The sequence below is a fragment of the Aptenodytes patagonicus genome, chromosome 11 (genome assembly GCF_965638725.1).
Source record: "Aptenodytes patagonicus chromosome 11, bAptPat1.pri.cur, whole genome shotgun sequence".
Lineage (NCBI taxonomy): Eukaryota > Metazoa > Chordata > Aves > Sphenisciformes > Spheniscidae > Aptenodytes > Aptenodytes patagonicus.
This window is the reverse complement of record NC_134959.1, coordinates 20,680,387-20,705,457: the sequence shown is the minus strand read 5'-3', so window position 1 is coordinate 20,705,457 and position 25,071 is coordinate 20,680,387. Positions and strand designations below refer to the sequence as shown.

General features: G+C 39.7%; 1 protein-coding gene across 2 annotated transcripts in view; it reads right to left on the bottom strand.

Moving 5' to 3' along the window:
- The window catches only part of SMPD3 (sphingomyelin phosphodiesterase 3), a 125,477-nt gene that overhangs the window by 14,784 nt on the left and 85,622 nt on the right, over positions 1-25,071 (bottom strand). For both annotated transcript variants that reach the window (XM_076349341.1, XM_076349342.1), the window contains exons 2-4: positions 22,051-23,675; positions 9,148-9,223; positions 1,379-1,534 (exon numbers count right to left, since the gene is read on the bottom strand). In XM_076349341.1, the coding sequence (XP_076205456.1) occupies positions 1,379-1,534; positions 9,148-9,223; positions 22,051-23,388 (1,570 nt within the window). In that variant the 5' untranslated portion in view covers positions 23,389-23,675. The remainder of the gene's footprint in view (positions 1-1,378; positions 1,535-9,147; positions 9,224-22,050; positions 23,676-25,071) is intronic.

The following is a 25,071-nucleotide window of genomic DNA, read 5'->3' as shown; positions in this document are numbered from 1 at the left end:
TTCTTTTACCATTCGGCACGCTTGCCAGCACCTTCTCTGACCATTCTGAGTTTACTTTGGATCATATAGTTGTGACTGATTTATTTTTTGTACATACAAGCTAGAAAACAAACAGCAGAAGGGCTGTTTTGGGTTGATGGTCTTTTCTACCCAAATAAATGTTTCTCCAACTTTGCTAAAATCTTCCATTACAAGTGTCTGACACAAGTCATGAGATCAGAGAATACTAGTTATTTTTGAGATCAGACAGTGCTTGTTTTTTGTTTCTTAAAAGTATTTTTGGTTCAGTTGTTGCTCTCAGCCTCAGTTACCTAGGCTTCTTTTGAAGACTACAGAGTTCACACTGGATGCTGTTCACAAATTCACCTGTTAATCCACAAACTCTGGTCTGAATTGCTGAATACCGCAGCCTGAGCTCACCTGTACACTGCACATCTCCCTGGTAACACAGCACAGACGCCATCCCTCTGATGAACCCCCCCACTGTACCTGCCTTGTGCTCTACATCTCTCAGCACTTCAGTTTTGGCCGAGTCACGCAAAAGGCCTTTTAGCCATCAGCCTTGCGGCAAGCTGGCCGCTGGCCACCGCTGATCCATTTGCCAGCTCCAAACCAGCAGTCGATTGCCATGGTATAATGCCAGCAAGGAGCTCTGCTGGATACCTGAGCTGTGCCGAGCGGGAAGGCAGAGAGGACACACAAACAATGCTCTGCACTCTTATGTTGGCAATTTAACCGTTAACAGAGCATAATATTTACGTTTGGAAAAGGCTACCATCTCTGTGAACTCACCACCCATTAATTATGGCTTTGTGGAGTTCTTTTTCTAGTACCCTCAGCATCCAAATATAGAAAAAAAATTAAAAATTTATTAAAATTAAAAAAAAAAAACAAAAAACCCCAGAAGTACACAGCATCAGTTAATTTTTTCCAAGACTGATTCAGCAATGTTTAGTTCTCTCTGCAGCATTAATTATTTTTAACTGCATGAATTCACTGCTTTTTCTTCACAAAAATCCTAAAATATACGTCTTCCATTAGTAACTAAAATTCTAGGACAACAGGTGTCTACCTAATTCAAGTAAAGCTAAACCACTGGATCTGTCCTCATTATTGCTACCGCAAGTCACAAGTTACTGCCCTTTGGGCCTTAAAAAACATCATGCTTAGTAACTCAGCAGAGCTCATAAGCGTGAGCTACTCTCCAGGGCTCATCTCAAGGCTAGTACCTATTTTTAGAAGTATCTGTAGCAATTAAGTCTTTTCCTTGCAAGAGTCAGTCACAACTTAGTATACTGCTATAACCCACAGGAATCTAGAACTTTCTTATTCCTTTTTGGAATAGGTAGACACCAGGAAAAGGAAAACCTTGTCTTACCAGAGGAGCAATTATCGAAGTTGAGATCTCCACAGATGACATCAAAAGCCACCAGCTCCTCTGGATTGGCTGTACTGGAGGAGGAGGTAGATTTTCTGAATTCGGACAGCCAATCTTGAAGCATATCCAGTTGCTCACATCGAACAGTAGTATCTCCTGTAGCAAACAAACAAACAAATAACCAAACCAAGAAATAAGACCTCCTTTTAGCACGTTACTCAGCCACATATTAGTTGCTAAGCTATTGCTAGACATCCTGAGAAAAAGGGTGCAAGATAAAAAAATGGTGCGGCTAATAGCATACTCAGTACATAGTGCTTAGCCCATTATGAAGTTCATTAGGAACCACACTTTTTGATGATATAAATATCTCCTTCTGGGATCAATCATACTAGGCACATCTGAAGAAGTAAGACGACAAGGCATCTGTGCTGCAGACAACCAGCCAAAATGATGACGTTTCTAGCCACAGGAGGAGGAGGATCTGACGCACTACATTTATAATCAGGAGTTCAGCATTAAAATCCTACTTCAGACAAAACTGGGCAGCACGTTCTGGGGTAAACCACTTGATCCTTCTTTGCTTTGCTTTCTAATTTTTAAAAATGAAAAATTTAACTTCCAAGTGTTACTAGTAAATATACATCAATGGTAAATTCAGCTTACTCCTACTGTACTAGTCCATCCGAGGAGGGGTTCTATTTGTGTTCAAGTAAGAATGCCTAAACTGGAAGTATCTTTTCGTATTTTTAAAGGTACGTGTAGATGCAGGTTTAGGTAGGCAGTACTTCAGAAATAAAGAACCAGATCCTTTTCACCACTTGCAGGGAAGTTACAGTAGGCCATGTGCTGAGGATGTGCCCCCATTTTATAGGGGTGATATGAAAGGGTTGAGATCGATTGGTTGCCAGATATTTTTTGTTTGTGAAACCATCTGACACATAAAACAGCTCTTTAATTATAGCAACTAACCACACTTAATTTCAAGCACATTAGGTGACATGAAGCCTAAGAAAAAATTAATTACTGCCTCTCTTAAAATGATTACAGCAAAAGCTTGATGTGGGGAAAGAGCAGGAAGAGACACATTCTAGAAATAATTGTTTACCATATTGTCTTTCCTTTCCTTTTGTTTTCACTGTACCTATAGTTAAGTTACAATTTTGCTTGTTTCAGACTTGACATGATATGTCAAGTCAGAACAGCATTACTTTTCTTCAAAAACTTACTCTGACTACAATTTTATTTTAACCTAATTTACTACTTTGTGCTAGCTATTGAAAAGGTGTAAAACACAATTAGAACCATCAGTTATGTATGTCCAAAGCTGCTTTCAGCAGCCACTATGGAGATGAATATTTAAGTCTACATCCTCACAGCTTGTTCATCACTCATCTCAACTGCAGCTGTCACCAGCACTCTTTATAGACTTTTAAATTGCGAACTCCGCAGCACACTGTAACTGCGCTAGCATACAGACAAACTTTAGGTGTTAGGACTACCGCTATCAACCTGGGAAGGGTTGGATTTTCAAGACCATCTTGGGGAGGTGGGGGTGTTAAAACTACAGTTAAATACAAACTGAGTCAGAAATATTCAACCAAGCATGATTAGATACAATCCTAAATAATTAAAAGAAATAGTGAAAAGAACATGACCAGGGAAAGAGCGAGCTTTAAGTAGGTTCTGACAGTGACCCATCTCTTCAGACTGGTAATTCCAAGAGCAAATAATCTGTTTTTTTTTCTTCCACTCGTGTTATTCCCAAAAAATCTTTACCAGTTGGGCTGTAATATAAAAGCAGGTACAAGCGCTTCCTGGATCTATTTCCTAACCTACAGTTTCTAGTTACTTGTACCTCAAGTTCACACAGTACCCTAATCACACAGCTTGACACAAATCCAGACCAATGTATTCTTGGGAAAACCCCTTGCTACAACAGCACAAGAAAGTCCTACAGTGAAGACATAGCTTGACAAAAGCACAAGAAATAGGTCATGTGGAATAAATACAGCCTGGAGCAGGTGACACTAATCACAAGAGGTGTGCGTGACTAACATATACATTCTGCTTAACTAACGATACAGACGAAATTACAGATTCACAGAAAGTGTGAGCTTGACAGGCACCTCTGGAGATCATCTAGTCCAACCCCTCTGCTCAAGCGGGGTCACCTACAGCAGGTTGCTCAGGACCGTGTCCAGTCAGGCTTTGAATATCTCCATGGTTGGAGACTCCATAACCTCTGGGTAACCTGTTCCAGTGCTTAGTCACCTTTGCAATAAAAAACGTTTTCCTTTGTTTAAAGGCATTTCTTGCATTTCAATTTGTGCCCATTGCCTCTCGTCCTGTCACTGGGCCCTACTGAGGAGAGTCTGCCTCCATCTTCCTTACACCCTCCCCTCAGGTATTTACACACTTTGGTAAGATCCTCCCTGAGCCTTCTGCTGAAGCTGAACAGTCCCAGCTTTCTCATTCCTGGTGAAGCTTATTCAAATTCATGGACTGTCCTCCTTCTGCAGCATCTAGATGTTTCTATCCTGTCTCATCTCCTTAGGCCAGTACTTTCTTCTGGCCTGCCTTTGTTTCCTCATAACTTTTAAGCATGATGCTTGTTGACAAGAACACAGTAACGTCTTGCTCCCTACAAAGTCCCAATTATATAAATTACTTACCTGTCTTAAGACCAGCATTTACATCCCTGAACTGTCAAGAGTTTTTTGCATTTTCTGTGAATTATCCATCTAGCATGGCTTCACTAGGATGAGTGATAAAATAGTGTGGCCATTACCATATGGGCATAAAACTCAGGCAGCAACCTGTCAGAGACCAGCGTCAAGAATGTAGCAAACCCACTTAACTGAAACACACAAAGGTAAAATTCTCCAAAACAGAAAACTCTTGAGAAAAACAACAGACAGGCAAAAACATTTTAGGAGGATATTGTGAAAGGTGTCTGGTAACATGCAGTGCTATTACTAAAAAAGCATTAACTACATAGTGACATACATCTCCCTCGGTAAGAATGCTGAGCCTTTGAGGCAGCACTGTACACCAGATAACCTCAGGGGGCTCTACAGAAAAATAGTAGCCTTGGAACTCTAGAAACATGACTTTCATTTCTTTTTAGAAAAAGTGTAGAACTTGTGATAGTCTGGCGTCTCTGATTATCCCCACTAGAGGTCATAGAAGTAATTGCACTTCAGTACACTATGTGGAATGTGTGCAATGAAGTGAGCTACATTTCCATGACAAAAGATGGGATCCTCTAATGCAACTCAAATAGAACTGTTTTCTGAGATTAATATTAAACTAACGGTATCCAGCTTACTGCAGCTACACAGCAGGTACTGCACGTATCTGTATGCAGAAGTTACCAGCTCCCAATGATCAATAGCTTTGGAGATGAAGCTAACTGAACTAATCAGACTCCTAAGTAGAGGAGAAGCCAAACCTGAATCCAGAACAATCAGGGGAGCAGACATTTCAGAAACTGCTGCTGAAATGAAATAGCATCAGTAAATATTAACGGAAAAGAACTAGGTAGTAACTCCCCACACTAACATTCCACTTCTTCCAGCCTTCAGCTCTAATTAAATGTTCAGACAGAATCATTGATCTGATTGACTGCCACCAGTGATTAACCAGAGATACAGATTTGTGCTAATTGTTCTACACTGTTTTCCTCAGTAACTGGCCTGGAAAAATGCAAATAATTGTGTTGTGACTGGTTCCTGCAGTCAGCATTTCCAAATTCTCTGCAAGTTCCCTTCAGCTTCAAATTTTGTGGAAGGACAAAAGGGCAGTGTGGGAAACTTCAGCCAGCATAAATAAATACTTCATCTCTGTTCATTATAGAATAATCATACTTGCCCTTTCCATTCACTTCGGAAATGCTGAAGTGAAATCCTGGCTTTAGTTAGAACTGCAGGTAGGTACTGTACACTGAGGAAGACTGTTTTGTCCTACTCTGAAAGATGTTAGAAGGAGCACTACGGTGGTTGAACAAGGCAGCTGACGGACCTAGTCAGAGGAAATTAAAAGATCCAGTGGAGGTTTTTAAACCAGAGTTCTCAGCACCGATAAGCACTATGGGATATATTGGCAGGGAACCTGGGGAAGGTGAGCAAAAAAAGCTTGTAAAGCATAGGATGTAAAGCCTAGTCAAAAGGAAAAAACTGTTTCCAAGTCACAACCAAAGCCTTCAGTGTAGCCATGAGACAGGCTGTGTCACACCTGACTGTGTGACAGATTAAGCAGACCCCTACACTTCTAACATACTTAATCCAGGATAGGCTGGGAAAACAAAATAAAATCAAACCACCAGAAAACCCAAAACAACAACAAAAAAACCCCTTTTGTTCTGCGGGGTTACTTTTCAGCTAGGTCAGGTCCCCAGTCAAGTGCAACACAGCCTACAACAGCTGTGTTCGCACAACTGAGAAGAGGGGGCAAGGGCAGGCTGCCACGGTGTGGATACGCCAGCTTTGCTATTTCAGAAACATATGTGGAATCACTGCCTAAGGATGCTTGGCACTGAAGTTACTCCTGATTGCACAGTCAGAATTTCAAACACTGAGGGATCTCTCTCAGTCCTGAGCCGAGTTCTGCTTAAGCTGTGTGTAGGCTTGTGGGACCTGAAACTGGTGCTAGTGAAGCGTGTTGCCAGCACCTCTACTGCTAATGACTAGATTCACACAAATGCAAAACAGGGACGTGAACAAGGTTCTGAGATGGCGTCCAGCACGCTACCCCAGGCCTGGGCTGGAATAGCTTGAGGCTTACTCTGTTTTGATGGCTTAGTGGGGTGTCTGAAAGGCATGACTCAAAGGGACCTGGGAGGTGGGTGGATTCTAGGCAGCAAAACCTGTCCAGAACATTAATCACTGACTAATTGAAAGACATAAAAGAACCATGTAAACTTAACAGCCCCTTGGAAAATAATTACATTCAAGTCTCATTAAAGGATCCCTTCATTTGTCACTGAAATGCAGCTATTTCCACAGTGGAAACAAAGAGCTGCTACACAGCACCATTCAGTAATAGGTAGAGAACCGAGAGGATTGGCGGCAGACTTTTTAGCAGGGCCTGTTGCGACAGGACAAGGGGGAATGGCTTTAAACTAAAGGGGGGTAGATTTAGACTAGATATAAGGAAGAAATGTTTTACGCTGAGGGTGGTGAAGCACTGGCAGAGGTTGCCCCGAGAGGTGGTGGATGCCCCATCCCTGGAAACATTCCAGGTCAGGTTGGATGGGGCTCTGAGCAGCCTGATCTAGTTGCAGATGTCCCTGCCCACGGCAGGGGGGTTGGACTAGATGGCCTTCAGAGGTCCCTTCCAACCCAAACTATTCTATGATTCTATAAGTTACATCTAATTCTAAAGTTTTACTGAGAAAGGTGAATGTCAGGTCTGAAAAAATAGTAATTGCTCAGAACAGAGTTGAGCCAGCACATCTCTTGAAAAAAGCACTAGTAGTTCGTCCCTGACCATAAGCAGTTGGATCCTTTCATTTTATACTTAGATGAGTATCACAACTGTCAAGTGTAAGTTTATGTATCCCAGAAGGGATGCCAAATTGCACTCAGCCATGCATGACAAGATGATTTAAATGTCTAACCTTTCAAACAGTGCTTGTTTTTATAGATACCACATCTTTACATCGTTGAACTGTTTTTTGGATAACATTTCACACATTAAAAAAATTATGAATCAGATGATACAAATCAGAAAGCACAGCTCTGCCAAACTTACGAACTTTAGTTTTCCATTTCATTACATAAACTAATATGATGTATCAAAGGACAGTCAGACTCCTAAATCATTGTCTGCTCTATTTGAATGTAGTTTGAACTAGATAAGCCTAAAAATAAGAAGCAAGAATGTAAGTAGGAAAATGAAAGGTTGCGTTTTACCCTTGAAGAAGCTTTAGGCTGACTGTGAAAATAGAACATTACTTCCCCATTCTTCTTCCCTCCCCCCTCTTCCTCTTCAATGTTTTAGGGATTTCACAACGTGGTTCTCAAAGACTACATGACCAAGTTGTAAAAAAGAACAGGACTAAAAATGGAGGTTTATAACCTAAACTAGAAGAGCAACAAATCTCAGCTCCACAACAGCAATCTCACAGTACATTACCGTAATTCCAGAGTTTAAAATAGAAAACCAAAGAAGGACGTTACATTGTTAAAGTGCAGCTGAAAAATTCACGAATCTTCTTTAGAACGATCCAGTCTCTCTAATGTACTTCAGGGACTGACAGTTTTGTTCCCAAGTCTGTCTCTCTGCAACTGGCGCGCTGACAAAGCGGAAAGAATGCTAGCTGCCTGACTGGATTAAGCTAGACATGCTGTAGCACCTAGGTTCGAAGTTCTACCATTTATAATACACTACTTTTTTGCCTCAATCTGCAGCGTACGTGCTGTCTTCAAGCAGTCTAGGAGGGCTATGTTGTCCTCTCCAGCTCTCAGGAGCACAAGAATCGCAGTTGCATCAAGTAAAACTAAGGATATCCACCCCTCTGGCTAAATTAAATTCTGATCTTACACAAAGTAAAGGTATGTAGATTTGACTTTTATTTTATTACTACACCTACTCTAAGTATAGAACTGATAGTTCTGATGCAAAAGATAGGAGAGAGACATGGAAAATTTTCTGTAGACATCTCCCAAGAATTTCAAGTATTTGTCAATTTTAATTGATGAGTGTTCAGGCAAACAGCTAAAATGGAGAAGCGTCTCGATTTCAAAATGTATGCATCAGAACAGTAAAAATGGAATAAAACAACCTGATGTTACTAATTTTTCTTCCCCTTGCTTTCTGGACTTGGGTTGTAAAATGGAGATAAGGCCACCCATCTACCTCAGTCTTGTTCTGAATATTAATATTAAAAGGAGAGCTGAGTTTTGAGATACTATCATGAAAAAAGGTCATAAAAGGTCGTAAGATGGTTGAGGAGGAACAGGCTCCACCATAACCTGACAGAGCTACATGAAATTCCAGTCTGGTTATGGGAAGCAGTGGAGTCCATGTATCTCGCAGACACAGAAACCTGCTATTAAAGAACATCTCATTCTTTTTTAAGGTAACTCAATGAAAATTCCAAAAAAGCCTTCCACACCCTGCTAAGAGTTTTTGCATTTTATGTATCTTTAACAACCTTAGAAAATACTGTTTCATGAAACAAAGGACACAGAGCATGCCGTGTCATGCTGTAGTAAATGTAATAGTGGAACTGCTTTTGAACACGACCAAGGGAAGTTTTCAATGAGTGTATTAACTTGCTAGCCATTTGTGTATGAAATTTGCAGGTCAAAAACCAAAGAATTTGGGCTTATTCCAGCTGCCAGTTTCTGATGGAAAAACTGTCCCCACTTGTATCTTCTGATAATCCCCTAGTTACATACAAAGAAATTTTAGTTTATATGCTGATACTCACAGTATGGGTTGTTAAATGCTGTTGAGTAATGAAGATAGTAAGGTATTTGCTAAAATAACAATATTTGGTTAAGAGGAAGCAAAAGGAAGAAAAGGTCTCAAGGGATATTTTTTGTTTGTGTCCTATAATACTTAATTACTCCAAGACTGAAAATGTGAAGGTTTGGGGATACTTGTCTACCCTTCTTTCTTCACTATTTCACTGCTATTTGCAATGCACACTGCCCTTTATCAGAAATACTGGAGGAGCGATACTTGCTACTTTTGCGCAAGAATAGGCACCACAGGCCTAGAAATAATGAAAAACCAAGATATGCAAATTAGGACAGTACCTGCAATAGCTTGCAAGTGAGTGCAGGAAATGTATCCCACAATTCTTTGGTCCTGAGGTGTACTTCCCACTTGCACCTGGAAGGGAAGGAGGAAATAAAAAGGTGATTAATGGAAGAGCTCATACAACTCCACTTCCAACCCCGGCTGTGCAGCCTTTGTACACGGTATTGGCCTTTTTTCACCACTCTTTCCATCTAGCTCCGTTTTGAAAACACACATACACACGTACAAAAACCCACCAGAGACACTCTGGGGCTTATTGGGGTCCCACTTGCTGCTAGCACACTGACTCCCCTTCCTGGCCACCACTACTTCAACGTTTCCATTTTGATAGCAAAAATGTGACTTTCTCCTGCTCTTCGCAATCCCACTGGTTCTCTGTCCCAGTTGCGTTGCCACCCTTTTGCATCCCAGCTCTTGTTCATATGCAAGATTCAGGCCCACCACTGAAGTGCCATATAATACTAACACTATCAGCAGTCTAATTCTTCCTATCTGTGTATGACTAGAATGTAGAAGGAAAAAATGCCAAGGGAGTCTGGGGAAAAGGATGAACGACGAAATAAATACTGGTCTTGACCCGTGTTTTCTCCATTCCACAGCAAGTTTTGGATTTTGATGGATTTTTTACGTTCTTCTACAAAGGTGTTGGGGATTTTTGCTCTGTCTGAGCACAGTGTTTACATTCTTCAGCTCACAGCAGCAGCCCCCATGTCTGTCAGCCAGCTGAAAACACAATGTGTGCCCCTGCTCTTACACACAGAAGAGGCAGGACTTCCAGGGAAGCTGGAACGTAGTATAATTCCTCATCTATATCATATGCTACGATCTTTTAAAAATATATTTGGTGGTGGACACACAAGCAAATTAGAATCAAGTTCTGGTTTAGGTTTTCAACTCTATTGAAGGTTTTGGCAGTTCAGGACTTATACAGCTGCAAATCAAAATTCCCAATGATTTTGGGATCAAGATCAAGATCAAGCTTTGGATTGAGGCAAGAAACTAGTTTGAGCGTATGGTTTTCCTGTTGACAATTAACGTGGCAACACTGCATGGCCTCCTAAAGAAAATGCCCACAGAGGAATGTTGTACCCAGGGCTCAGAAAACAACCCCACAGATGACTCTCCTTCACAAGGCTAGGCTCAGATTTCAGCTGATACCTCTAAATAACAAGCAGAGGTCCATTTCATACAGACACAATTTTGTCAGCTTCGTTGGTTTTCTTGTTTTTCAGCTATCCAAGAACCATCTGATTCATTTTATAACTGGAAAGTCAGCTTTGCAGTAAGCAAATTTGGAAGTCATTTGTACTCAACAATGCCTTGTTAAATTTCAGTTTTTGTTCCAGCTAGAAGAGTACGTAATAAACAACTGGCATTGTTCTGTCCTCAGTCTGTTCAGTCCTCTTTTAGACAGTTTTCCAAATGGGTATTGATGGCATTCTTACTGCTGTTCCCATCCAGTGAACCTGCTTCAGGGAGGGTGAAGGCAGAGGAAGACAAGGAAAATACACGCAATCACTGGTGGATCTACCCCTAAGCCAGAGGATTCTCCTAAGCTCACAAGATTGTGGCAGAGTCTCGAAGGATACGCCGATCTGCTGGATGGCTATTAGCGACTACTGCAGAAGCTTCGCTACGCAGACCTCTTTCTTCCTCCTTCAGGCTGCCTTGGTCTGAATATATCACAATGTCACAGGTGAATTAAAAGGAGCGCACTCTCCAGTTTTTTATGCAACATATGCCATTCCAATAGAAAAGTGGGAAACCGTTGGTTTATATCCTCTATTATCTAGGAAAGGCAGGTGTATGAATATAGTTTCCAAACTTAATAACTCAAAATCAGATTTTCTCTTCGACACTGAAAACTATATATTGTAAAGTCTCTACTAGTTAACAAATCTGCAGTGTCTCCTGCTGCAGAGAAAAAGTGTGCATGTCATACATCTTTCAATGCCATCTACTGTAACCACACTGAAAAGAAAATACTGCACGTAAAGTTTTCTGCCTTCTAGCGAGAATGTGCTGCTTATAATCCTCTTACTGACTAAAGCAGATGGAGTCATTTTCAGTGTCTCTATCCAAAAAGCATAAAAGATTTAAGTCCAAAAGCTGAACATCCAAACGTAAATTATAGTCAAGTTGAGAATAAGAAGTCAGCTCAAATTGGCTTTAGAATTTCCTGTGCAGCCTTAATGGAGTGCCTGACAAGGCCTCGTACTCATTAACCAATTTATGCATAGGATCACACTGATTTCCATTAATCATAAATAAACATGTATCATACGGTTTCCCTGTGTGCACAGATCCATACTGGAATGGACTTGGGATCTTTTGCTCTCTAATGACAAGAAATGGCCTAGAAGAAAGACTGACTGCCGCTGTATGCTGGTGGGTGAGCGCAACCAATGCCCCTCAGGGTTGCCACCACAGGGGGACAGTGCCCCTGGGCTCCGCACTTGCTAGGAACAACGGCTGCTTTACACACACCCCTGAGGGGAAAAGGAAAGGGGCTTTCATAAACACCCTGCTAATTAAAAAAAAAAAAAAAAAAAAAAAAAAAGGCAGCTCAAAAGCAAGAGCTGAAGACATTAACATAATTAGAATTTCCTTGGAAAGTGCCGGCATGGAAGTACATCCAAAGCAGCTTGTCTCCCAGCTTTCACATTTCCTCCAACTTTTTTTTTGACTTTTGGGTTGGGTTGGTTGGGGTTTTTTTTGAGTGGCAGTATTGATGTAAACCACCAAGCAGAGTCATTTTGAGTATAATCATAATGGAGACAAATATTTGTGACAACTACTAGGAGAGAAAATAAATATCCTTGCAGCCTCCCAGTCAATTCCCAGCTACAGCAGAAGCACTAGTATATTAAATATGGTCTGAAATAAAATAGTAAGGAAAATCTGATTATTCAGTCTAATCTGGTATTTCACAGATGGACAAGGACTATGGGATGTGCAGACAGGAAAACTACTTGACCTCTGGAATATTACAAGCCCTATAATTCTGCATAAAAACATTCCTTTGTGTGGCCAAATACTGTAGCTACTTTTAGACTGTTCCATTTTCAAGGGTATATTATATTGTGGTGACTTGGCCTGAGCAGCTACGTGGCAGTCCTTCAGGAAGACAACACTGAGCGTTCATTTCAGCCTGCAACGTGGATCTTGGCAGAAAGGTTTCACTTCCACCAAACCAAGTCAGCACTTCACAAATGTAATTTTTGCTGCTTAATACAGAAGAAACTTCTAAATTCACATTTACAAAGAAAATATATGTAAGCAAATAAGCCAGAGTGGCTCCTTCACCATAAGCCTGACTTAAGTTCACCTCAGCCGTTCTGCATTAGTAGCTCTGTATCAATAATACATTCATTGAATTACCCTTCTAAACAGGGAACTACTTCATATATGGCTTTCTAGAAATGACTGTGTAGTCTTAGTTGTGTCATGGACCACTCTTCTATGTCTATGGAAATTTGTAGGAAGGTAATATCTAAATATATTTGTAAGTTCCCAGTGTTTTAAAATGGGGTAATTATTACAAGAGGAAAAAGATGTGATATCCTGTTAAACTCTGATGTTACCTAGAGGTAAAACTGAAACTGAGAGAACATATTTGTGGTTTTATAAAGTGTCCCAATGATATAATTTTGACAGAAACAAATTAATATCTTTCAACATTATGTTGAAATATGCAAAATATGTTCCAATTCTCAGTACATTTGCAAAGTTTAAGTAATCAAACTAGTCAAACATTTGGAAGCTAGGAGTGGATTCTGAACCCTGTTACACCACCGAGCATTACATTTTGTTAGCTGTTGGGGTGAGGGGCATGAAAAGCTCATTACACATGAGAAAGAGGCTTTTTTCCGTAAAGGGGAAAGCCTGCTAAGGTTGTGTTTGGAATTCAAAATGCCAGTTTCTACTGCTACATATTTACATTTGTTCCTTGCCTGTAAATTAAGTAGGTAAGTGCAAGACTGACAGCTCTGAATTTTTCTATTTTCAGTCAGCGTACTGACTGTGTCAAGTACACAAAAGTACTTGACACCAAGGTCTTTTTATTAAAATATTTCATCTCTGTGCCATAGCACATTAGTACAATCCGTTGGAAAGACCATACTGATACTGTGCTGTACTACGCAAAATTGTGTATATTCCTATAACTGTGTATGAAAAACTTGTCCTGTATGGACTGAGGAGTAGTATGTCCTCCAGTTACACTGGTATCAGGTAACGAACAGTGCTCATGAAAGAAATCCAGCCAACAGGGCCACGGCAGAAAGAGTGGTGTTGACAAGAAAAAAAAATGTAATGAGTACCAACAGTTGAAATTTTAGAGCTAGAGTGAAGGAAATAACTTTAAATTCAATCACATTACTTGCTATCATGGGAGTTTTCTGAGCTAGCTGGAAAATCTTGCACATCTCATGTTTACCATACTCCAGTATAATAAGTATACAAAGCTGCAAACATGACAAATATCTTGTCTTTAACAGTTTGTATTTACACACATCCGTCCCAGCAGTGCAAAACAGTCCTATTACGTCTGGATGTCAAGAAAAGCATCAACAGATACTTAAACAAAAAACAGGGAAATGCTACCTAAATACCAGGGGTATTTCAATACCAGCTTAAAAAAAACCAGCTTCAAACATGTCATTGCTGTGTTAATAAATCATCAGCTACTTGGAAGGAAATGCTCTTTAATGCTTAAAAATTTGGGCCGCGCTGTACATGAGAAATCTCACTCGATTAAAGACTCAAACCAGATTCTCAAACACTGACCAATAACGTGTAGACAAAAACAAAAGGTTTGTTATGAGGGGAACTTAACCTTTAGTGACATCTTCTAGAAGCTTCACATTGCCAGGAGGTAGCCATTCAAAAAAATCCTAAATAAAGCAGACAGTTTCTTAAATGTGTACCCTCCAATATGAAGGGTTTATATACATACAAGTCCAAGCATATGCCATTGCCTCTTCCTTCATGGGAAGCAAAGCCAGGTGTGCAAACCAGAAGAGAGCTAAAATTTTGGCGTACTCCTGGAAAAAGAGCTCCACAGAGTTTATGAACCCACTGTCTACACGCGGCCAATAAACCCAAGGCTGGGAAAGGTACGTAATCTGAAAGCAACATTAAGAATCCTTCAGGGAGATGGGATGCTACACAGAAGAGCTAGAGCTCTGTAAATGAGCAGTAAATGAGCAAAACCATTCCTTTCATCAGCTTAGTTGACCATGAAGGTGTCAATTTTGCCATTGGAATAAATGCGAACTGTAGTACTGATTCCTGCGTTAATCTTTTGAAGAGGGTATGTCTCCGAAGTCTAGCTCTACAGCAAACAAATGTACGGTCATGACAAGAACCAAGCTAATGATGTTCATATTATGAAGAAAAACTAGCCAGGCTGAAGAGCACACCTGCATGCTCTGTGGGGAAAAAACCTCTCTCCTTAAAAACAAAAGCACGAACGCTGCATTTGTAAAGAACATCATCTAAGCAGGGGCCTCGAGTTACTGTTTGTCTTAGAAACAAAACACCCCAGACAGAGAATAAGAGCAGGGCACAGAAACAGACTTTACAGTAGATGTGACAGTGACTTACTCCCACAGAAATACTCATCTTAATGTATGTAGCCAATATTGTTTAAGTTCAAGGGAAGCTCCATTGAAAATACAGGAGCATGAGATTCAACGGAATTACTGCAGATAAAGCAACTGTATATGCACAAGTAGCAGTATTGCCACACACACTCGTGGTTCAGACTTACTGGGTTTGATGCTCTGAGATGTGCTGGCAACAGTATACTGTTTGTACCGCCCTATTTCAGCTACAGTGGGAATATCATTCTAGACATCCTATGTAATTATAATGAGCAAACAATAGCCTGAGGAAGAGAAAAGAAAGAAATGGAAAATATAGTTTCTCTTTCTTTCCAGTACAACTTTTTGTAATCTCCCAAATTGTATCAACCCCTCCTGGGCATTTTTTTCCCATTTCAGCAATTTTCCAAGACAATCAGGAGAGTTGGCACCAAGAAATTTACTGGAATAGCCAGTCAAACTGTGTGCCCAAGTCCTCATTCCTGTTACTGATAAGAGAGAAGATGTCAAGGAAAACTTGCAACTACTCACATTCACAATTCAATTACTCCTGTCCCACAGTGGTAACTTCCAAGAAAGACGTGTTTTATTCCTGCACTTTGTGTTCTTTGTAGTAGTTTTTTGGTTAGCTTAGACATAGTGTAAAAAGATCTATCTCATTTTTAGTACTTTGACAGCTCTGCTTTTTGCCTTCAGGGATATGTAGCAGCTTCTAGAGAAGACACATTAGTTAAATTACTAATTTATTATTATAAATGTATTATTTAAGCATATTAAATAAATTAAAGGCATTTAAAATGTTATAGAGGTCAGCTCAAAATTCTGTTTGGTGCTCTGTAATTCTTTCTAGCCGCATTCACTCTTGATTATTTCAGAATCCTATTTCCCACCACCACCACGTGACAATTATTGTTCCATGAACTCAGAGAATTAGTTATTTGGCAAAGCTTCATTAAGCTTACATGTGAGGGAAAGCGGCTGTAAATTGGTGCCATGAATGAAGGGCTCTTCCTCTTCTGGAGAGGATAAAGCCCACAGCTCACATTCTCTCAAAACTGCATAACAGTTTTAATTTGTCCCCATTAACGAAGGAGAAAAAGACCATGATTAATAACATTAATTATATCAAAGTAAGGAACATGGTACAGTGCCATGGTAGGGTCTTTTTTTTCTTTTTTAAAAAAAGTCTCAGGCAGTTTATTGGACTCTGTCTGATTCCCGCATTAACATTTTATAGCAGAAACTGAACACGTGGAAAATGTTTAGGCTACCCTCCTGACTTAAGTGGCACAGCTTTAGAGTTATCTAAACAAATTCATGAACAGCGCTAGACGTTTCTTTTCTGCATCTTGGGATAACTGTAGATACTGGACAAATGATCAAGGACAAGAAAATCTAACCACTGAAATCTCTAGATGATCTTTTACTGGGGTCAGAAAACAGCCATTCCCCTTTTCTGTGTAATTCTTAGGTAAAAAAGCTTCCCCTCAGTATGCTGTGCAGCTGCCCCTTCGCTCTCGGCCACAGCACACACCAGTTGGCATGGGACAGTAAAGACAGCTTAAATTACCCAAGCAAAACGTATCTGCATCAGTAATATCAAAAAGGAGACTCACAGAGGTTAATTCAGGGAACCCTCATTTTATCACACAAAGCAGGTGCGCCTCGAGAGTAGCAAATAGTAAAAACTGCTTCAAAGCAGTTTTGCAGTCAGAGCTCCTGCTCCTTCTACCATCTGTTGCCACCATGTCAGCTCTTTTGAAAACAAGTTTAGCTTTGCACATAAAGCAAAGGTTGCTAGGTTTCCTTTAAGCAATGAATAATAACATGTTCTCTGCACAATTACTGTACTTCCTGAGAACAGCATTAATTTTCAGGGAATTTGAAAAGTAAATCTGTTAATAAGCTTAGGAATTAATATTAATTAAATACAAGTTCTTTCAGAAATTTAGCAAAAACCACAAGACATTTTTTCCTTTTGATTCCTTTTGATTTTGTTAGAATACTATTAGCTGTTCAAACTACCCACATCAGACTGCGGTTTTGCTTTTGCTCTACATTCACATACTGTATTGTAAGCAATAATTCTTATTTTTGCTAAAATTCTCTGTCTTGGCAGATGCCAAAAACCAGAATAATTTCCTACTACGAATGGTAGGAAGAACAGCCTTCTAGGCAACATACTTCATATCTCCCAGTCTCGGTGGGAGGAAAACCCCTCCAAAACCTCTCCGCAGTTAATAGCCATTTTGAGAACAATACCTCTTTCATTCACCTCCCTACCCCAAGTATGCATTTATGTGTCTTGTATGGCTTAGAGTTACGTTCCAGTTACAGCTATTGCAATTTAAGGATAAGAGAGAGGCAAAATTTGTCAGCAGAAGTGACAGCTTTTATTAGATTGATACATCTGGAAAAATACGGACAAGCTCTCCAATTCAGTAACTCATCAGGTCAAGTTAAGGATGTTTTCTGGTTTTATTACACTACTGTCTAAAACTTACACAGCATCCCTGAAAGACAGTGTAACTAAGGCTACATACTAACCCCTCTATCTAAAGATGAATGTTGATATTTTGAAACCTTCTAGTAGATTACAAACAGGTGATGCATTACACAATCTCTGCTCAGCACTCATCGATACCTTTTAAACTTCATCTGACTGCAAAATCATCCAATTTCTGAAAGAGACGTATTTTAAAACTTCCTTTAAATTCATCAAAACCACTGTGAATTAAAATTATGTATGTGTCAAACCAACAGCTGCAGAGTAACCGAGAACACTGCGATCTGCACTGTGTTATATACACATACATACAAGCTAGCTTTTTAGTTAGAATCACCAGCACAGGACAGCATCTGCGTCCATCCCACTTCCCTCCTCTATCTGTAGCAGAGCAGCAGTAAGAGACAAGAGGAGTTATAAAACCTACAAAGCAGACTCAAGGGTTCTTTTCTTAGGCATTTTAAATTAACGTGAAATGCAGTGCTAGAACAGAGTGTCACGGCAGAGTCTCCCAAGGGCCCAGACTGTCAAAGTAGGAAAATGGATTGGCTGATTTATATATTTGCTAACTTCTCCTCCGAGTCTTGAGCAGCAACTAGGAACAGTGGTTTAACACTTCAGACGTGAAACTTGCTTAGATGCAAGTGACATTTCCCCCTTCTTACATGCTATTTTTTCTGTGGCTGTGTCCCTCGTATGTCCTAATGAGACCCTCAGATTGGAGACAGAAACACTGCTAGAGTTTGAAGAGATCAAAGTGCTGAATGTAAATTAGTCCTCCAGTTATGCAGAAAATGAGCTTTACACAATAGCTACTCACAGCCTGCATCCTGACCTGGAAAGCATCAGCCTGTACAGATGGAAAAACCAGCCTGTGATCTCTGCCAGGAAAATGCCAGCAGCAGCACCTTTTGTGGCAGACATCTTTAGGAAGAGAACAGACCAGGGCTAGCAAAATTCCTTGGCACAGGTCTCCAGATAGCTGTTAGGTAGCATGAAGTCAGTAGCATGAAGCAGTGTTTTAAAAGCCTCTGTGATTTATTTCCAACGTCTTTCCTTGGTTGTGACACCCCAGGTGTTAAGCCACAATCAAATCACTTTACCTTCTTGCACTTCAGTTTCTCCTTCTATTAAGCACATAGTGACCTTTTATTACACACTCTGAGACATATGAATGAAAAGCAGTACGTAAGAGCTGATTGTTATTATAGCTATAATAACCCTTGAGCTGTGTAAGTCTCTCAGGTAAAATAATTCTGTATGACTAAGCAAATCTCTCAAATCCTTCCAAATCTCCAATTGAACTTTACAGTCTAGATGGTGAAGGCAGGGCAGGGAAGAGGGGGCAATGGAAAATCATTTCCTCTTCACTGGAAACAGAAGCTATTCCAACAGGAAAAAAATGTGTGAAACACTTGTACCTTGGCAGTAGGGATCTGTTTTGTAACACAACTCCCCCAAAACAGTTTTGCCTTTTTGTTCACAATAATTCAACTTTCATCAAACATTTAGTTCCGGGACCTTTAATTTATCTCCTTCACAGTTATATTTGCAGTAAGGAGACAAACCGTACTCATTAAATCAGAACCAGTTTCTTTTTCTCTGAACATTCTTCTGAATTTGGATGTTGGGTCTTTCCTGAGGTTCAGAAAGATTTGAATAAAGGCTTCATCCTCCTAATGAGTGGAAACATTACGTGATTTTATCCATATTTTCAAAATATGCAAGTCTCCTCCCCTCACTCGCTTTTCACAACTTTTTTTTTTTTTTTTTTTTTTTTTTTAAAAACAACAGAGAGGGCAATTGCTCCTTTACTCAAAGATGGAAGCTATGCAAGGGGAGCAGTCTTCGTAAGTATACTTCCAAAACAAAACTCAATTGATGTCTTTTTTACTTCAGCACCGTGCTTTCCACAGGAGTCAGGAACTTAAAAACAGAGTTTGCACAGGACAGAGACACTTAACTCCACGCCACTGCTGAATGGAAAGCCATTAGAAGACTCTTGTTCTGCAAGGCTATCTTACTATCGTGGAAACCACACTGAGATAGACTCTAATGTAGTACTGGATTGCGTTATATACATACAAAATAATGTAAGAGCCAGTAAAAGAAGTATCTAAAAAGCAGTGATGTAAGCTGTCCATTCTGAACGGCAGACTACTGGCTAGAATGACACCTTCCAACCACAGTTACTATACGCTTCGCTAGCTTGCTGCTATCCCATGATTGACCTCAAGACCTCTGAAGTTAATGGATTGATTCTCACTGACTTCAAAAACAAACCAGGTTTTTACTTACTGTAGCTTTTGTCTCCGGAGTCCACACACGCTCAGTTGCTGATGAAGCACTACATCAAGAAAAACAACCTTCAAATCTACTTTGTTTCAAAGCTAAAATTAAATAGATCGTTCCTACTTTTTTTTTTTTTGGTCAAAGAAAGAAATGACCAGTGATCACTTAATGTACAATTCAGACAGAAAGTCATTTCATATCAGGATAGACTTAACTCAGAATGAAAAATATTTTAGGTATAAGGTACAGTATGTCAGAATGACACAGACATGAGGAAAAATGGTCTTTTAGCTGGGCCAGAATTCTGTCACATTTAAAAGAATGTAGTCGTCTTCCAATCTTCACAATAATTGGTCCCTATTCCCTGCTCAACTGTAACATTATTTAACAACTCCAATCCAAAATTAAGTTCATCATCCCAGTGGAATTTTGAAGAGAGGCTTAATTTTCTGCAGGAGAAATGGAGACATTGCGGCCTGCCTAGCAGGGTAGCAAATCAATGACTCGGCAATGGGCAGTTGAAAGCAGATTGTTCTTAATCTCTTAATCCCTAATATATGCATATATTGAAGGGTAGTCTTTGTGACCCTGGCAATATTTATACTGCACAACATGTACGTTCATTTTTTGCATGCAGCAGTGTCCTGGTTTCAGCAGGGATAGAGTTAATTTCCTTTCTAGTAGCTGGTACAGTGCTGTGTTTTGGATTTAGGATGAGAACAAAGTTGATAACACACCGATGGTTTAGTTGTTGCTAGGTAATGCTTACACTAGCCAAGGACTTTTCAGCTTCCCATGCTCTACCGACTGAGAAGGCTGGAGGTGCACAAGAAGCTGGGAGGGGGCACAGCCAAACTGGCCACAGGGACATTCCATACCATGGGACATCATGCTTAGTACATAAACTGGGGAAAGCTGGCCGGGGGGGCCACTGCTCGGGGACTGGCTGGGCATCGGTCAGCGGGTGGTGAGCAATTGTACTGTGCATCACTTGCTTTGTGTAGTATTATTATTATTATTATTATTATTATTATTATTATTATTATTATTATTATTTTATTATTATCATTTTATTTCAATTATTAAACTGTTTTTATCTCAAACCACGAGTTTTTCTAACTTGTGCTCTTCCAATTCTCTCCCCCATCCCACTGGGTGGGGGGGAGTGAGCGAGCGGCTGCGTGGTGCTTAGTTGCTGACTGAAATTAAACCACGACAAGCAGTTTATGATGAAAAAAAGAAACTTTAGCTGTTTATAAACGCATAAGAGTGGAATATAGAAAGCTTAGACCCAATTTTTGGAAACCTGTATTCCAATATGATAGGCTTTTGTTTATGTCAGATGTATGTGAAATACTGGACTACTATCGGACTGCAAATTCTAGTATTTGCTTTTTTTATGCAAGCCACAATACCAAAAGTTTTTGCTTTGTTTATAAATTACAAACAGCGGGTACAAAAAACCCCACTGATCCTTACTAACAATCCATATTCTTCAGGGCTATTAATGGCTTTTGTTGAGGACTCGTGAGCATATGCGCTAGAAAGAACATGTCATTTGAGCACCTAATGTATTTTGCTAGCATTAGGAAAAAAGTTCAGGTGTTAGTTAGTGAAACTCATTCCAAACTCTGACAAAATCACAAAATCTGAAATCCAGTATCCTAGGAGATTTTCTGACCTGTCGAGGTTTGGGTCTACAGATTTGGATCTCTGCACAAAGTTTTGGTTCTTGATTAATCACAAAGTAGAAGAGCTCGCTTTCCAGTTCATGAAGAGCACAGCCAGATTTTCCCAAGAATTAAGCATGAACAGCCACTAGTGCTAGAAAAGCAAATCACTGCACGCAGACTTTTATTTCTGCTTTTCATGATTTACAGAAGTATAACCCCAGGCTTCGCGTTCTCACTACCATTAGTTAATTTAAGTAAACTGTGTAAATAAAGTGTAAAACCTCTGTGCTCCCCAGTGTCCCAGGCGTATTTTTTTTGTGGTTTACTCTTCTTTGTATCTCTCCTTAACAGTTCTTTTGCATCCAAGAGAGAGGGATAGCCATACAGTTCATTGCAATTCTTTCAGTTTTATTCTACTGGCATTTAGACTTTTGATTCCCACATAAACACACAACATGCATAAGCTGGTTTCTAACAGTAATGCCCACTGTACTATATTCATGTCATGAAGCTTAGAATTTGTGCATTTTATTAAAGAGATTTCTGCAAAAAAGAAACTAAAATTACATGAAACTACTTCAAATTTTGACACTTGAAATTATACTCAAGTTCTGCCTCCAAAAGTCCCCCATTATTTCACGCACATCCATCACTTTAACACAGTATCTAGACCACAAAACCTATATATAGGTTATAGTAGGTAATCTAGAACTGAATATTGCCTCTTTGAACTCTAACAGAAATGACTGAGAGAAAATAACGTAACTTTATAATGTATCACGTATATAGAGTCAATATTTATGGCTTCAAAAAGGCTCTTACCTTGAGAAACAAGGCTCCCTTGGAAGCCAGGGAGTCCGTTCCTCTTCCATTGGGGTAACAGTGATAGGCAGCATCCATAACAGGATAGCGGCTGGCAAAAAGTAGACCACTGTTCACAAACTTAAAGCTACAGCAGCCATGGCAACTGTAGACCCCAACATCATAGACAATGTATTCAAAATAGTGATGAAGCTGCTCTTTCAATTTCTCCGCAGCTCTTTTGTCAAACACTTCCTGCAAACACAGAAAGTCCAAGTTGGCAGGGAAGAAAGCAGAGATCTCATGATCAAAGGTCTCATCTGTATGTTTCTTTTTCCGCACTGAAGTCTTCTTCATGATTGAAGCTTTGTAGAGGAGCTTGTTGTTGACAGTGCTTTGGTCCACTGTACCATCTCCAACGCGAACTTTAACTAAGGACTCTCGTGAGGCAGAGTAGCTGTCTAAACTCCCAGAATCTCCTTCCTTCTGTTTGTGGTTAGGTGTTTTTGAGATCTCCACGTCACTTTCCAGTGAGGGCTCTGCTGGGCCACTGGCATGAGCCTGGCCATTGACGGTATCCATTTCTGTGTCTGACATGTGGCCATTATCCTCTCCATTTATGCGGACAATGCAAGTGTTTTCTTCTCCCTCATTTGGCTCTCCAGCTCCACCTTTATCTTCTCTACTATCCTCACTGTTGTTTGAGCCAGAATTGTCTCCTTTATACTCCATTGATGTTGTCCTTTTGATGCCAGCATTAACAGTACGATTAGTGTTATCTCCACCCTGGGGGGAGACCAAGCTGCTAAAACTTGCTGCACTGATGGATGTGTTGGTAGGAGAATCTATGTATATTTTGATCTGTGGTCTGCTTGCTCCATTTCGGATCCTCCGGCCAATCTCTTTAGCCCTAGCCTGTGTGTTGAAAACATTATTAAATCTTGCCAGAGAATCTGGCAGCAGGCAAACATTGGCACTGCCAAAGCAGAAGCTTTTCCCATTCCCTGCAGCCTTCCATTCAGTGAGCAGGGTGGCTCCATTGGCATGGCTCTTGTCTTCTAGTCTGGAGTAGATATATGGCCTTCTGGCTGACTGGAGTGGGGACCATAACAAGAAACCAATCAGAGCAAAAGGAAGAGAGGCTACCAACAGTGCCAAGTAGATGGGAGTGGTAATAATGATGCAGAGTGCATGAAAATAGCATGGATCATCTGCTCGTTGACGTTTTTCATAGGTGGTTGGAACAAAAGAGGCCACAAGCCTATCTGCTAACCAGTAGCATGGGAAAATCAGGCCCCAGGAAAAAGAATGCAGAACTGATAGAAAGCTGTTGGGAAATGGGGAAGTGTATAAAACCATTGCAACTTAATTATGACAACGCTTCAGGGCCTACTACATGATGTCACTGTGTCAAGCCTCCATAAGAACACTGGGAGAAGGCTGGGGAAAAAAGGTCCAGTCAGGAGTTTGTTTTTTTCCAGTGAGAGTCAATACCAAAACTTTAAGAGCACCATTTCACTGTGTTGCAGTAAAAATGAAACAAGGCCACTGTTTTCGTCTGGCTTTTTGGCATCTATATTTGTCAAAGGATGTCATTGTTCACTGGAGGCTGCCATAACGAAACACTCCGGAGGCAGAAAGGAAATCTGTAAAAACAAAAGACAGAAAACATACGTAACAGTTATTAAAAGTTTAAAGCAGATTTTCTCGTACTAATTTTGCCTTACAGTCTAAATTATTTCTCTTTTTTGTTTAATTTAGCATTTTTGATAGTCTGTTAAAGACTGTGGTTCTAGGGCAACTCCAACAACAAGGGACTGGTATTTCTGCCAATAAAATCAGTACACTGACCATTTAATGCACATGACTGATGTTGTCACGAAACACATTTCTACAATGAATTTTAGGCCTTACACTGAGAAATATAGTTTGGAGTTTCTTTTATTTTATAATCCATTCACACCAATATTTATATTTATTTATATTAGTTGTTTTCAGAACCTTGCAAATGGTGTTTAGCAGTTATCTCTAGGCTGCTCTAAAAGACTATTACATCTAGTATTTTACCACTGAAGTTGAATTTGCCTGAATTGCCAAAGTCCTTAAAAAAAAAAAAAGTGATGTGATGGAGGCACAATGGCAAAGGCACCTTGTATTTAAGAGCAGAAAACATTTGTTTGCTATAAAATACTACTTGCTTTGCTGCACTTTAAAACAAAATGGGTTGATGTAAATCAATTAAAATACTCTTCATATGGTTGGAATATGGTTTCAAATTTTTAATTTTCAGTTTATTAAAAATAGTAAGTCAAACTACTTTGCTTTAATATTGAGGTATTTAATACCCATTATTTAGTTCAAGCTGCAGTTCAATTTCATTCAGCTACAGCCCACAAAAACTCCTGATATGATTTCCTGTTAAAGGTTTCTTACATATAGTGACTACTTAAGCTAAATATAAATTAATCATAATTAACATCATTGTTTTTAAATTCCAATTTTCAGCTTTGAAGGAAACAATACTAATTGAATGTATCAAATAAGAAAAACAGTTTCACGTCTTTCCTCTGAAGACAGATGATGTCTTTCAAAAGTTGCCTTACCAGTTGGGAAATTCTGACCTGAGGTATTTAGCAAATGTCATGATTAACCAAAGACAACAAATTGTTAGGGGCATGATCTTATTAAAAAAGCTTGGCAGTATACATACAGCTTACATACTTTTTTAAAGTAATTTAAGTCATTTAACAACTTGTAGTAAGTTGAGGTTTTAACACAGGTTTTGATAATATGAAATGTAAATTATTTAAAAAAAAAACCCACTCACATTAATCCAAATTTATCAACCTCGAGATTGGTATCACCAATGAATGCAATGTCACTCTCCATAAACTGAAACTGTGACATTACCCAGTAAAAGGGGCAAAGCTAGATGACTGATGAAGGCAGAATTCCCATTTATAATGTTTCAAGTTTCAAACCTAGAATGTAAATAATACTAAGCAGCACTGGATAAAAACCATTCGCCAAATAAGCAAAAGA